Source organism: Felis catus, chromosome B2, assembly GCF_018350175.1.
Source record: "Felis catus isolate Fca126 chromosome B2, F.catus_Fca126_mat1.0, whole genome shotgun sequence".
NCBI lineage: Eukaryota > Metazoa > Chordata > Mammalia > Carnivora > Felidae > Felis > Felis catus.
Window position 1 is genome coordinate 121,747,117 of NC_058372.1, and position 13,331 is coordinate 121,760,447.

Consider the following 13,331-nt stretch of genomic DNA (forward strand, 5'->3'; position numbering starts at 1 on the left):
TTTTCTGTTTTGCTTTGGACTAGACAAGAAGAGAGTTGTTCCTGAATAAAACTGGAGTATCATGCACTTTGGTTTAGGGGTCAGCACTTTTGAATAAGCCCAGCCTACTCTCACTAATTCCAGATGCTCAGTAAAATACTGAACAGAATTAAAACACTCTTCTCCTCATGGGAGAAGCTGAGCTATAATGGATATTTTTAGAATTACCTTGAAATAGCGAAACTAATAAATATTATTCTTTTAATGAGTTTTTAGAGAAAGACAAAAACATCACAGTAATTTCTTTACAGTCACAAAAATAATCTGAAATTCCTATACATAATTATTACTATACACCTGGAATTTGCACAAAAACATACTTGGTTGTATCAATGTTGAAACATTCATAAAGTAGAAAATGCTTCTCTGCTTTGGGTTTCATTCTTAGCAAAAAAAATAAGCATTTTCTGAAATCTAAAAAAAGGGGGCATTTTAGGAATTAAAAAAAAAAAGAAAACTGGGCATTTCAGTACCTTGAAACTTAAAAAAGAATCAGAAGTATCTGTGCTAATAAGGAAAGATGTCCAGGATATACTGATGGGAAAAAAAATCAGAATATTAAGTATGATCCTAGTTTCATTGAAAAGAAGAACAGACATGAATAAAGATATGCATGCTCATATGTGCAGACAACATTTTTAACAGGATATGGAGGAAACTGTTGGAATGAACACAAATATTAGCCAGACAGAGGGGTTTTATTTTTCATTTACACTATTCTTTATTGGTTAAATTTTTAAAACTATGAGCATATACTACTTTTACATTCAGACAACTTACAGTTATTAAAAAAATTTTAAAACAGGAATTTTAACAGCAACTTTTCTCCCCAAATAAATGGATGACATAGGTTAATAATTAGGCTAGTAAAAATAGAGAGCCTAAGAAAACAATAAGGTCTAAAATACAAACATACATAAACCAAGGTTGTCAGCACTATTTTTTTCCCCAAGCTTCTCAGTTTTTTCCTCCCTGATAGCACCAATATTCTTCCTTCTATTAGATGCACATTCACAGCACATCCCGATAAAAATGTTCTGGAGTGAGCCTGAGGAAAACATTCTCCTCCTCTCGCTCTCCTGTGGTATAGGTAATGGCTGATCTGTCTGGGACTCTCTGGCCTATCATGGAGAGTCACCACCTCAAGCCCTGTGCCCGCCTCCTGCCCTGGGAGAGCCGAATGCTGCCATCACCCACTGACACTGCAGTGAACCAGATGAAATGCTGGAATGTACCCGGGGCTTTCAGCAACAGAACAGGTGTGCTCCACTTGGAAGGACTTACAGGATTCAGCAGCTGCCAAGCTATTAAAAGGTATAATTTTACTTCTTATTCCATAGTTTGAATAGAGATAAGTTCAAGAAGAAAGAAAACTACTGAGGTGGTTTCCTTTTTTCCTTAAAAAGTACAGAGAATACAATTCTAAAAACTTCCACATGGAGATGGGCCCCATGAAGCAAACATAAAACAGGAATGTAAAAACCAATGTGACACGAAACGTAGCTAGCTGTGCAGGTAACAGCTGTCTGTGCTGTTGACTAGGTGGTGGGGACAAAGGGGCACTAGCTTGAGAACATGAAGTCCGAGCTCCTAATTAGGAGTCATTCTGAACAAAACTCTTACAACCTTTCTGGATCTTGATTTCCTTATCTGTAAAATGAAGGAATTGACTAGAATCACCGTGGATGATCTCTAAGGTTCCTTCCATGTCATCAATTCTGTAATTCTATGAACTTAGGACCCTCCCCTCCACAATTCTAAGCACTTAGCAGAACTACTTTTCATGGTCTTCTTTTTAAACATATCTTCTATATGACAATAAATATAAAACTTGCACATGAAATTAAACATCTGATAGTATTTGTGGCAGGATCTTGATAAAATCAAACCATATATATTCTGATAAAGGACTCAACTGAAGAAAGGCAACTATGCCAGGTGCTAAGGAAGGCTGGTTACACATTTCTCAAGGGCTGGCTGTCTGCATCATGACTCAAAGTGTACCCAAAGCATTTTGATTACCTGGGACAACATTACTGTTTCTTCTTTTTACATAAGCGTGTATCATTCCTGATACTTTCTCAGAAAGGGAAAGTAAAACACTATCTACCTATACACCTGTTATATTCCTAGGAGAAAAACATGTAGGACTCTATTCTAACACAAGAATCCAGTCTGAGCAGATAAAATCATGTTCTTCAACCAAAGAAATCTATGCATCTTAAACGTTAAAGGCCATTTGAGTTCCCTCTCAACATGAAGACTCTTCTACTCTCTTGCCCGCATGGAGTCTTATCCTCTGGAAGTCCTTGCTTTACCTATTTTTATGTTTTTAAATGTTTTACTTTGCATGTCTGCAAGGTCCTTGAGGTCTGTTAGAACTAGCATTTGGGCAGTAGTGGGATTAGCCTGAGGCAGACCTCAAGGGTCAAGACGGATATCTGAAGAATTACTCTGCTGAATTATAAATATAAAGGTATACATGAATCATGGACATCAGTCTGTGAAAGGAAAAAGCACACAATATTTTTTGATGAAGTAAGTTATTCTAAGTGGAGAAGTAGGGGCAGAGGTGAGAACTGGGGACTCTGAGAAGCAGGTTAAGAGGTCTGTATCCATAGGAACACAGGTGCATCAGGAAGAGGTAAGGGCAATACCAACATCCCAGGCAGCCAGTAAGAGCAGACTTAGTTCAAGGCTACTGCACACAGACGTGGGGGTTGAGTAACCCCAATTTCAAAGGTCAGCATGATGTGGAGTCAGGGATACCAGGAAGTCACTAGAAGTAAAGGTTATGCCTTTCATAGCATCTCTAACAGTTCTTGACAGACTACGAATATTGTGAGCTATTACAATGACTCCCTGTGCTGATGTTATAAATGCTTTTTTGCATTAAATGTCTTTAGGTTGCAAATGTACATTAGTATCTTCCTAAATTCTTAACCCTGGTGCTCATTTACAAACAATGGATAATATTACACATGTAGCATTTGCTCAAATACCTTACCAACCCTTTGAACTGTATCCCCTGTTGTCCCCATACTATCACAGGTGACCACTGTCATATGTCCTTGCTGTATTTGAAACTGGTACTTTACCTAGAAACATTTTTTTTTCAGTTCTTTGTAGCACAGGCTGTTCATTCTTATATAACCCAACCATGAATCCCAGGTGCCTGGAGTTAACACATGCCCCCTCTTAACTCTCTGTTGTTAATTTTAGGCTATTAATACTTAAAAAAAAATTTTTTTTTTAACTTTTATTTGTTTTTGAGACAGAGCATGAACGGGGGAGGGTCAGAGAGACAGGGAGACACAGAATCGGAAGCAGGCTCCAGGCTCCAAGCTGTCAGCAAAGAGCCCGACGTGGGGCTCGAACTCAGAAACCATGAGATCGTGACCCGAGCCGAAGTTGGTCGCTCAACCGAATGAGCCACCCAGGCGCCCCAATACTTCTTTTTTAAAGTAATCTCTACATTCAATTTGGGGCTCGAACACACAGGGTAAGAGTTTCATGCTTTACCAACTGAGGCAGCCATGCGCCCCAAAGGCTTATACCTTTAAAACACTCTTCCTTGGATGCCTTGACACCTGACTACACCACTCCCTATTTGTCTTTGTAGTTGTTGCCTCAGACCTTGTGGTTACTCTAACACAATGGTTCTCAATGTTGGCTGCACATCTAAATAATCTGGAAAGCTTCTGAAATCTACCCATGCTGATATCCCATTCCAGAGCAATTAAATCACATTCTGGGTGTGGGGACAGGTATCGATATATATATATTTTTTAATTTCTTAGGTGATTTCAATGTGAAGCCAAGAGTGAGACATCTGTTCTAATGTAAGAATCAAGGACATCAGCTCTTGGGTCACCAGTGTCCCCTTTATCCCAACTCTTGTAACCATTATAGAATTTTAAAGTCCAAGAGAACAACCTATTCACCACTCTGGGTCCAGTTCCTTGACCAACTCAATTTTTACAATGTGTCCTTCTATTCACTTCAGCTCTTACACGTGCTCTGTGAATTTATTATAACCTCAGTTGCCTGACATCTGAAATATTAAGTAAGCAAAGAGTCTGTGGGCTTACAGGGCATAGTTCCAACTTTTTTTTTTTTAAGATTTTATTTTATTTTATTATTATATATTTTTAATGTTTATTTTTGAGAGAGAGAGGAGAGAGAGCGAGAGAGAGCGAGCACGCTGCGGAGGAGCAGAGAGAGAGGGAGACACCGTATCCGAAGCAGGCTCCAGGCTGTCAGCACAGAGCCTGACGTGGGGCTCGAACTCGCGGACTGCGAGATCATGACCTGAGCCAAAGTTGGACGCTTAACTGACTGAGCCATCCAGGTGCCCCTTAAAGACTTTATTTTAAAGTAATCTCTATACCCAATGTGGGGCTCAAACTCATAAACCCAAGTCAAGAGTGGCATCCTCCACCAAATGAGCCAGCCAGGCGTCCCCAGCTTGTCACCTCCTTTAGGGTCTGACACTCTGCCTCCACCTGGGCAGGCATGGCTTAGTGCAACCTTGCAGAGAACCCTGCTTTCTAAGTGGGCCAGTCTTCTCCTGATTCCACATCCTTTTCAATCTGGCAGATCCCCCATGGTGTGTCTGTCGCTCTGGTGACTCTCTTAACAACACTATCAAGTCTCTTATCCTCTTGTGCTTTATCACAACTGCCCTGGTTACGTATCGAACCAAATATGCCTTCTCCACTGCTACGGCCCGCATGCTGAACACAACTGAAGGAAAAAATCCAACTACACAGAATTAGGCCACCTACATTTTCAGAGGACACAAACAGCTCTCAGCACCACTCAGGAACCTCTCTAGATGTCTCAGATGAACTCTCGTGCCTGCTCTCTTTACAGGCATTCTAAGGGTCGCTATTCTTCCTAACTCCTTTGGCCCTCACTTTTGAAGTGGACCTCTTTTCTATGGTGGAGAACATAATGCCAACCTTAACTTCTAGAGTTCCACCCTACCAACTTATTTGTATCTTCACTGACATTTACCTGTCTCAGAGGGGCACTGCTCTAAGTTCAGCCTTGCTGACATTTTTGGCCAGATGATCCTTTGGTGGTGGGGGAGTTGTCCTGTACATTCTAGATGTTTAGCAGTATCTATGACAACAGTATCCCCCTCTATGCATGTATTTGTAAAAATATTTCCAGACCAAACGCCTGCCAAATGCCTCCCGGGAGGCCAAATCACCCTAGGTTGAGAACCACTGCTCTAAGCCAAGGCTAATCTATCAACCTGTCTTTCTGATAAAAACCTCCTGCTTCCTCCAAGATCTATGTGTGCTTTCTTTATCTATTTGCAACCTAAACCTGCCCATTGCTTTTGTCTCCTTAGTATAGAGTTTGACATGTCACTCCAGTATTTACACAGTCACTCGTGGAAGCGTGTCGCCCTCCAGACACAGTGGGAATTTTTTTTTCCTTTCAGGTGAAGCTCTGGGAATGACCTCTATGAGTTCCCTTGCCGAGGCCCCATTCTACTCTTCAATCCCGGTCATACTAGTTGTCAATCACTGATACTTCTGCACAGGTGCCAGGGCTTCCTGATTACCAAATGCTTCCACTGCCGAACTGACTGGCTGTTTCTGACATTGCTGACCATACCCTCCTTGAACCTTTCTTCTCTCCTGGTTTCCAGGGCACTTCTTTTTTTCTGGTTCCTTCCTTCCACTCGATTATTCTTTCTTAATGTCTCCTCTTTCTCAGATTCTCCCTTAAATACCAGTGTTCACTTGGGATTCTGTCCCTGGCTTTTCTCTCAAAACTCTACAACATCCCCCCCCCCCCCCCCCCCCCCCCCCGGGCTTTCTCCTTCATTACAAGCTTCAACTCTTCCGATAGAATACAATGCATACACTAACTCCTCCCCACGTGATCTGAAGCCCTACCTTCTCTCAAATTCCAATCCTGCATGTCTGACTTCCTAGGGACTATTTCCACCTGGGAGCACTACAGACACCACTAACAAATCAAGATCTCTAAAACTGAACTCATCACAGGCTCCTCGTTACCACTGTCAGTCTCTATGCCCCCAACTATTCCTCATTCTTTTATTATTTCCATGGTACTACCCTCCAATCAGTTGTATAATAAGCCAGGGCCTTAGCACAATCCTAGATTTCCAACTTCCCTAATCATATTCAATCAATCAAAAAACCTTATCAATGATACCTTACATCCTCCCTTGTTTCCCCACTAGTTCAGGCTTTTATATTTTATTTCAGTGGTTTCCTAATGAATTTCCCTGACCCAGGTCTTAGGTACCTCTGATCCAACCACTGTGTTGCCACTAGAATGTATTTTTAACAGACAAATCTGTCCATGTCACTCTCTGGATTACCTCCTCTAAGGGGATCCCCTCTGTCTGATGCATTTACAACGTAAGCATCTTAGCAGAGCACAATAAGCTCTCCGTGGCCTGGCTCTTGCATTTCTCCTCTCCTTCTCCCCATTAGACCCCATGTTCCTCAAACATAACCATACCATACCACAGTTTTCTCAAGTTGTTCCCTCTGCTAGATGTTTTTTCTAAGATCATCTAGCTAGCATATACTTTTTCATCGTATAAGCCTTAGCTCAAGAATGATCCTGTCTGAGAACTCTTCCTGGACTCCTAGGGCACATTCAGAGGGTTTCTTCCTGTGTGTTCCCAAGGCACTGTGCACATAGCTTCATGATAGTTCCCACCATTGTCCGCTGGAATTGCCCTAGTCCGCTGGTGTCTCACCCACCAGCCTGCAGGCTCCTGACGGGCATATGCTTTGCCTACTCAATCCTGTTTCTGTGAGGATGAATAGAACGCCCAGCATGGAAATAAGCACTCAATAAACAGGCTGAATGACTAAGTGACACATGGACAGGTTCAACTGTCAAAAAACTCTATCAGGAAAAAAAAACAACAACCGTATCATGACATGGTATTTGTACAAAAAATATATATGTCAGTTTAAGGAGTCAAGAAGTAAAGTTTTAGGTTTAATAAGTAATATATATGACAGTACACTGCTTGTTAAACTTTTCTATCGAAGTACTACTAACATCAAAAGAACAGACTGATATCCCCGGGGGATCAGATGGCACAGACTAAAAAACATGACATTTCTCTAATATATCCATTTTCTTTTATTTTTCTTTTTTTAAATTTTTTAATTTTTTTTTAACATTTATTTATTTCTGAGACAGAGTCAGAGCATGAGCAGGGGAGGGACAGAGAGAGAGGGAGACACAGAATCCGAAGCGGGTTCCAGGCTCTGAGCTGTCAGCACAGAGCCCGACGCGGGGCTCGAACTCACAAACCGTGAGATCATGACCTGAGCCGAAGTCGGTCGCTCAACCGACTGAGCCACCCAGGCGCCCCTATCCATTTTCTTTTTAGCTTAAAACATTCTGAATTCCTAGCAAGTCAAAGGAATGCTCCAGGAAAATAGAACATGTTTATTCTGTGGGCTCTAAGACCGCTAGCTTAACTGTGTACCTCAGGCGGGTGGGTGACAGGGTCAGCACAGCATCAACACAGAAACAGCATCACATTTAAAGTCACAGGTTCCATTTGGGGTCCTTGCCCCACCACCTGGGCTGTGACCTGGGGTCTATTTTCATCCCTCTGAGCCTCCTCAGTTTCCTTATCTGGAAAATGGCTATAATGGCTACTAATATTAATGATAATAATGATAATAATATTTGCCTTATATATTTCATAACATAGGTGCAATATTAAAAGAAACCATAATGAAAGCAATGAAGTATATAAGCATGAAAAATAAAGTTGTATTTTATCCAGAGAGCAAAAACTCCAGTTCATATGCAATCCATATTCTTGAAAACATTTACCTTTTGAAGAGCTGAAGAAGGTTTTTCCAGTTTGGTCTTCTCCTTTGTGGTTAAAGGAGGGGATCGCTCCTTTATCTCTGGAGGCAGCTCTTGATACAGTGCTGGAATTGAACGAGGAATTCACGTCACAAATTGAGGAGCACTGACGCCAGGGGTGGGGGAAACAGTGAGGGGGGGGCAGATATGAAACTAAAGGTATTGATAGTCACTTCCTTGGTGTAACAATAAGCTACCTGGCACTTCATATTATAGCCAATTTATAGTTGCACACAGTAGTTATCAAAAGAACATAATTTATGATTGGAAAGTTTTGATCAGCAGGATTTGAAAAACATAGAAGGTGTCATTTTCACTTCTTATGTGGTCATGCAGATGCTTATCTCATTTTCTCTCAACTCACATTTACCAGGAACCTGCTACAGGCAAGGTTACCCGCTAGGTACTGGTAGAGGAGTTGGAAGAGGATCAAAAGACAGCCTTTGCTCTCAAGGAGCCTACAATCTGGTCAGGGACAGACGTGTTCACAATTGTAACATAAAACAGAATATATCATTATTCAAAGAGAGACAATAAAGTCAAGTTCTGATGTGGATGGCAAATGCTCAACGCAAGAAGTGGTAGGTATGTCAGACTCTGAAGAATAGGTAGGATTTTGCAGGCAGAGGTAAGGAGAAAGAATAATTTGGGAAGATGGTACGAAATAAATGAGCATGGGGCTAGGGCTATATACAATATTGAATCTGTTCACAGTCTGAGTCTAAGGTTCTGATAGTCTAAGATTATAATTTATATAATCTATTTACATACAGTGTTGACTCTGAAAAGCTTATGTGGGAATTTTATTATTTTATTTATTTATTTATTTATTTATTTATTTATTTATTTATTATGAAATTTATTGTCAAATTGTTTTCTATACAATACCCAGTGCTCATCCCAACAGGTGCCCTCTTCAATACCTATCACCCACCCTCCCCTCCCTCCCATCCCCCATCAACCCGCAGTTTGTTCTCAGTTTTTAAGAGTCTCTTATGGTTTAGCTCCCTCCCTCTCTCTTTTTTTTCCTTCCCCTACCCCATGGTCTTCTGTTAAGTTTCTCAGGATCAATGTGGGAATTTTAAAGGACTAAACAGAAAACGTGTTTCAGTTAAATGAAAATCCTGGGCAACTCTGAATTGAGAGACATTGGTAAAATATAACTGATTGAAATCCTTAAATTATAAGATATATTAATTGGCTTTGTGTATGGGTTGATTTTATAATTAGGCTTCTTTATCTCTCATTGGAAAGGATGTTAGATGTCATTAAAGGAGCTGTTCATGTTTTTCTTTCCAGTGGCTTAAGATACAAAAGGAGTAAGTTCTTTATAATAATGGGGTACTTCTATTGTGTTCTCCTAGAGGACATGGCTTTCAACTGAACGGTTGGTACAGAGTCTGTTCACATATATACACTCCCTTAGAGCATTAGCTTTGCATACTGGGCTTCAGACGAAGATAAAGGACAATTTCTCCTACTATTTTTAGAGTGGGATATGCCGCTGATGGTCTTTATTCTCTAGTGTTAAAACTGAGCAGGTGCGTTTTTGTTAAATTCAGGTATAAAGTAGGATAAAGGGGAAAAGAAGATAACCCCTGATGAAGTGAGAATTCAATCATTATATTCTCGGGTTTTCTGAGAATTTTTTGTGTGTTCCGGATAAAAGGCTTTTTCAAGAAGCAGTGACTGAGGCCAAAAGCAAATACCAATTACCCTGGGATACAATAAGGAATTATGGCAGTCGAAGGATGGTCACTCCTTGGAACATGGAATTAATTTCTGCATGCAGCCATCAACCACCACTGCAGTATGCTTCAGAAGTCTCACTTTGGTTATTATGGAACAGAAACCAATTTTCATGGATTTTTAACCCAGTGTAGATCACATACCTATAGCCTCTCAAGATTCATAAGCCTAAGAGGTTATTTCTACAAACTAACTGTTCTAAACAAAATAACTACTCTAAAGTTAAAACATCTAATACCATCCTGCCTGGAAATAAATACATCATCTTTTTATACTGTCAAGTGAAAAAAAAAATAGTTTGAATGTTTCCACTTTGTCTAGAAGAAACAGTGGATTATGATACCTTGTTAAAATTACAGACATACTGCAGAGTGACTGTCATTGGGCCGGCAGCTCTCTTGACTTGAAAGTGGGAGTTACTCCTGCCAAACTGGGGCTGTTGATCTAGAGGGAAAGCCACCCCTGGGAAAGGGGAGGACGAACTGGGACATCTGAACCGAACTGCAAGTTGCAAGTACTGAGCTTATGAAAGTGACTGGGAATTAACCTGTCCCAAAATTTCTTCTTTCCGCCCTCTTAATTTTTCTCCACTGTGCATCCTCTTTTGAATATTAAAAGCAGTTTTAAGAGCTATCAATCATTTATTGCTCAGAGAAGAATTACAACAGTGGCATGGAGGAAATTCAGAATTTGTCATGAGGGAGAGAAGTGGGTCATTTTTGAGACACTTCGCACTTTTGAGGGGAGGACTTTGCTGAAAGCAGCAGATTAGCTGAGGGAAAGAGCTGCAGAGACCAGGAGCTCTGGAGACTGGGGAAGGGGGCCCTGGGAAGTACCAGGGTGCAGACACGGTAATGAGAGGGGGTGAAAGAGAAGTAAATTCATCTGCGCCTAGCCTAGCACCCAGTTCTCATGGAAGAAACGATTCTTCCTCTTTTCCTTCGTCTCTTTTGCTCTCAAAATTCAGAACTTACATTAGGAATCAATAGTACTTTTTGTTCAGCCAGTTTGGGTTAAATGGGGTTTTGCAGACTAGCCTGAAAGTCAAACTGTTACTTATAATATTTTCTTTTTTGCAGAAACAAAGGACTTAACAATAATGATTCAAAAAAGTGTGCTCTCAAGGCTGCCTGTACTACATTTTAAACCAGAACTATACAATTTTAGTGTTTCTGGAAGGACGCTTACAGGCGACGGAGCTGGACTTCCTCATGTTATAGGAGGAAACTGAGGCATATTGATGTTAGCTGTCAAGCAAGGATTAAAAGTCAGTTTTCCTGACCCCTGAGTATTGTGCTTTTGCACCAAACCATCCAGCGAACTGCTGATAAGAAGCATTCTTCTCAAGAAGCACTGCTCCACTTCTCTCCTTTCTTCAGTCTCTAAACTGTTTTATCTTCAGGCTCTCTGTATTAGTTCTATTTGTACCTCTCCAATGCCTGCTAGGACATCTACAGCTCTCACAAACTCCTATTCAGGACTTCTCCTCCAGCTCATTTCCTTGGCCTCTCACAAATGGGGATTTAATTCACCCGAGAATGAAACAACCCGATGTGGTTCCGTTCCAGCAGGTACCAGCCAGGACTGAGGTATACAGAGTACAAGAGAGACTGGTTCTCACAGGGCCTGTCAACTGAGAAGTCACTGCGGCAAGAGATGAGCCGACATGAGTGTATGAAGCAGGTGGCCGGCACGCAGGGCTGAAGAATGTTGGTAGCTAGAGAGGCAGGTCCCCTGGGCTAAGTCCATGAAGCAAATATTCCAATCTCGGAATGTAGTAGCTTTCCAGTGCATCAGTGCCACCTTTTTATTTTTATTTTTTGCATCAAGAGAATGAAAAGCAATACCCATTGGTAAACATATGCAAAAGTTACAGAGAGAGTAAAGGGTAGCAGATGATAAAATCTTGGACTATCAGTTATACCATATTAGTAAGCCAGGAAGGGAGCATAAAACTTACTTTCACTAGCCACATGATTAGCTGGGAAATAACCCTCCTGTCCCTTTCCTCTGCTGCCATACCACCAGTCCTCATTATCTTTGAAAAACACTCGGATAATGTCTCCGCGATGGATGCTTAGTTCATCTGATCGATTTGCTGTGTAGTCATAAAGAGCCACTACCTACGAGAGAGATAAGACCACCACAGCTTTATCACAACTGTACCACAGAGAAAACCCCCAACATTCACTTCCTCTTGCAGAAGAGCAGCTGAAACCAAAGCAGTACTTTGGTAAGTCTGAGGCTGTCTCAAGGTTTGCTAATGGGATCAGGGGTGGTGGGAACACAGCAGGAGAAGCAAGATAAAAGACTGCGGGATTGAGAAATGGTTAAGAGCATTCAATACACTAAGATTAGCTTCAAAATAGCAGATGTTAATTTTTTTTTAAGTGAATTACTTGTGAAGCAAATAAAAAGAAGGCTCACACACCATTCACTCTCTTAGAATTGTCGTATACTCCCTTTGGATCCCATGCTCTGTGCTAAGCAGATGTAACTGAAAAAAAATTCCTCAGAACGTCAACAATTTTACAAACAGCAAAACGTAATGAAACAGCCTGATTACATAACTTCATTGTGATCACTTGATCACTATTAATGTCTCTTTTAAAAATATATTTTCCCATGAACACATGCTTTTTTAGTATTTTATATCAAACTAAGTCTTTTGATTAAAAATACTCAATAAAGTTATTTTCACCAGATACAAATTTAAGAAGAAAAGTCTTTCTACAAGAATACTCTCTCCTATACTGTATGGTAGTCACTGTATTCGATCTTTTTATTTTTAAAAAACCCAATAAAAATGAATGGCTTGCACAGAAATTTAACAAATCCCTCAGAGCAGTTATAAGGATGAGGCAGACCTCAATCCATTTTATATGTCATGCATTGTATAACACAGAACATAACATGTATACTAAAGAAGAAACTACTTCTTTTCCTACTTAAATGGCGTCTGAAAATTAACAGGTTATACAACTATATATGTGATGGAAAATTATCATTACAATCCTTTGTGCATTTAGGTTACGTACTGATTCATTCACTCAACAAGTGTTTACTGAAATCCTAATGCGCCTGCTACTACTAGGGGCTAAATATACAATAATAAATAGGACCCTTTCTAGAAGGGCTACCTCATTTTGGCTCTCCAGGAGAATAAAGGATAATCAGGAATTAACCAGGTGAAGAGACAGAAAGCATGTCTTGGGCAAACTGTATTGCTTGTGTGAGTCCAGGGAAGAGAAACCCAAAATATTCAATATGGTGGGAGCCTGAATTAGCAGCAAGAGCCTAACTAGCCAGGTGGGGGAAAGAGGGTACAGGGACAAGTAGGGGCTAGCTAGATCATGCACGTTGTAGGAGCTCATGCTCATAATAGAGGCCATGGGAAGAGAGAAGAGTTTTAAGCAGGACATTCCGTAACAGTTTACAAATCTCTTTGTGGTGCCTTTTAGTTTACAATATTTATTAACACATTAACCAGGATATTTTAATGGATAAATGTGGACTTACCTGCTGTCACTATATGGTATAAGGGCAGTAAAAATAATTTAATTCAAATGGTACAAATGCCATTCCTATTGTACTGCTTAGCACAGTCTGTAATAAACAATATGCTATATAGGATGTGGTTTCAAGTTTAC

General features: G+C 40.5%; 1 protein-coding gene across 10 annotated transcripts in view; it reads right to left on the reverse strand.

Annotated features, from left to right (window-relative positions):
- The window catches only part of AHI1 (Abelson helper integration site 1), a 207,419-nt gene that overhangs the window by 34,421 nt on the left and 159,667 nt on the right, over nucleotides 1–13,331 (reverse strand). For 9 of the 10 annotated variants that reach the window (XM_045058091.1, XM_019831276.3, XM_045058092.1 and 6 more), the window contains 2 exons: nucleotides 11,642–11,804; nucleotides 7,897–7,997 (listed from right to left, as the gene is read on the reverse strand). In XM_045058091.1, coding sequence (XP_044914026.1) covers nucleotides 7,897–7,997; nucleotides 11,642–11,804 — 264 coding nt within the window. The remainder of the gene's footprint in view (nucleotides 1–7,896; nucleotides 7,998–11,641; nucleotides 11,805–13,331) is intronic. The other variant, XR_006598318.1, reaches the window with a different exon arrangement.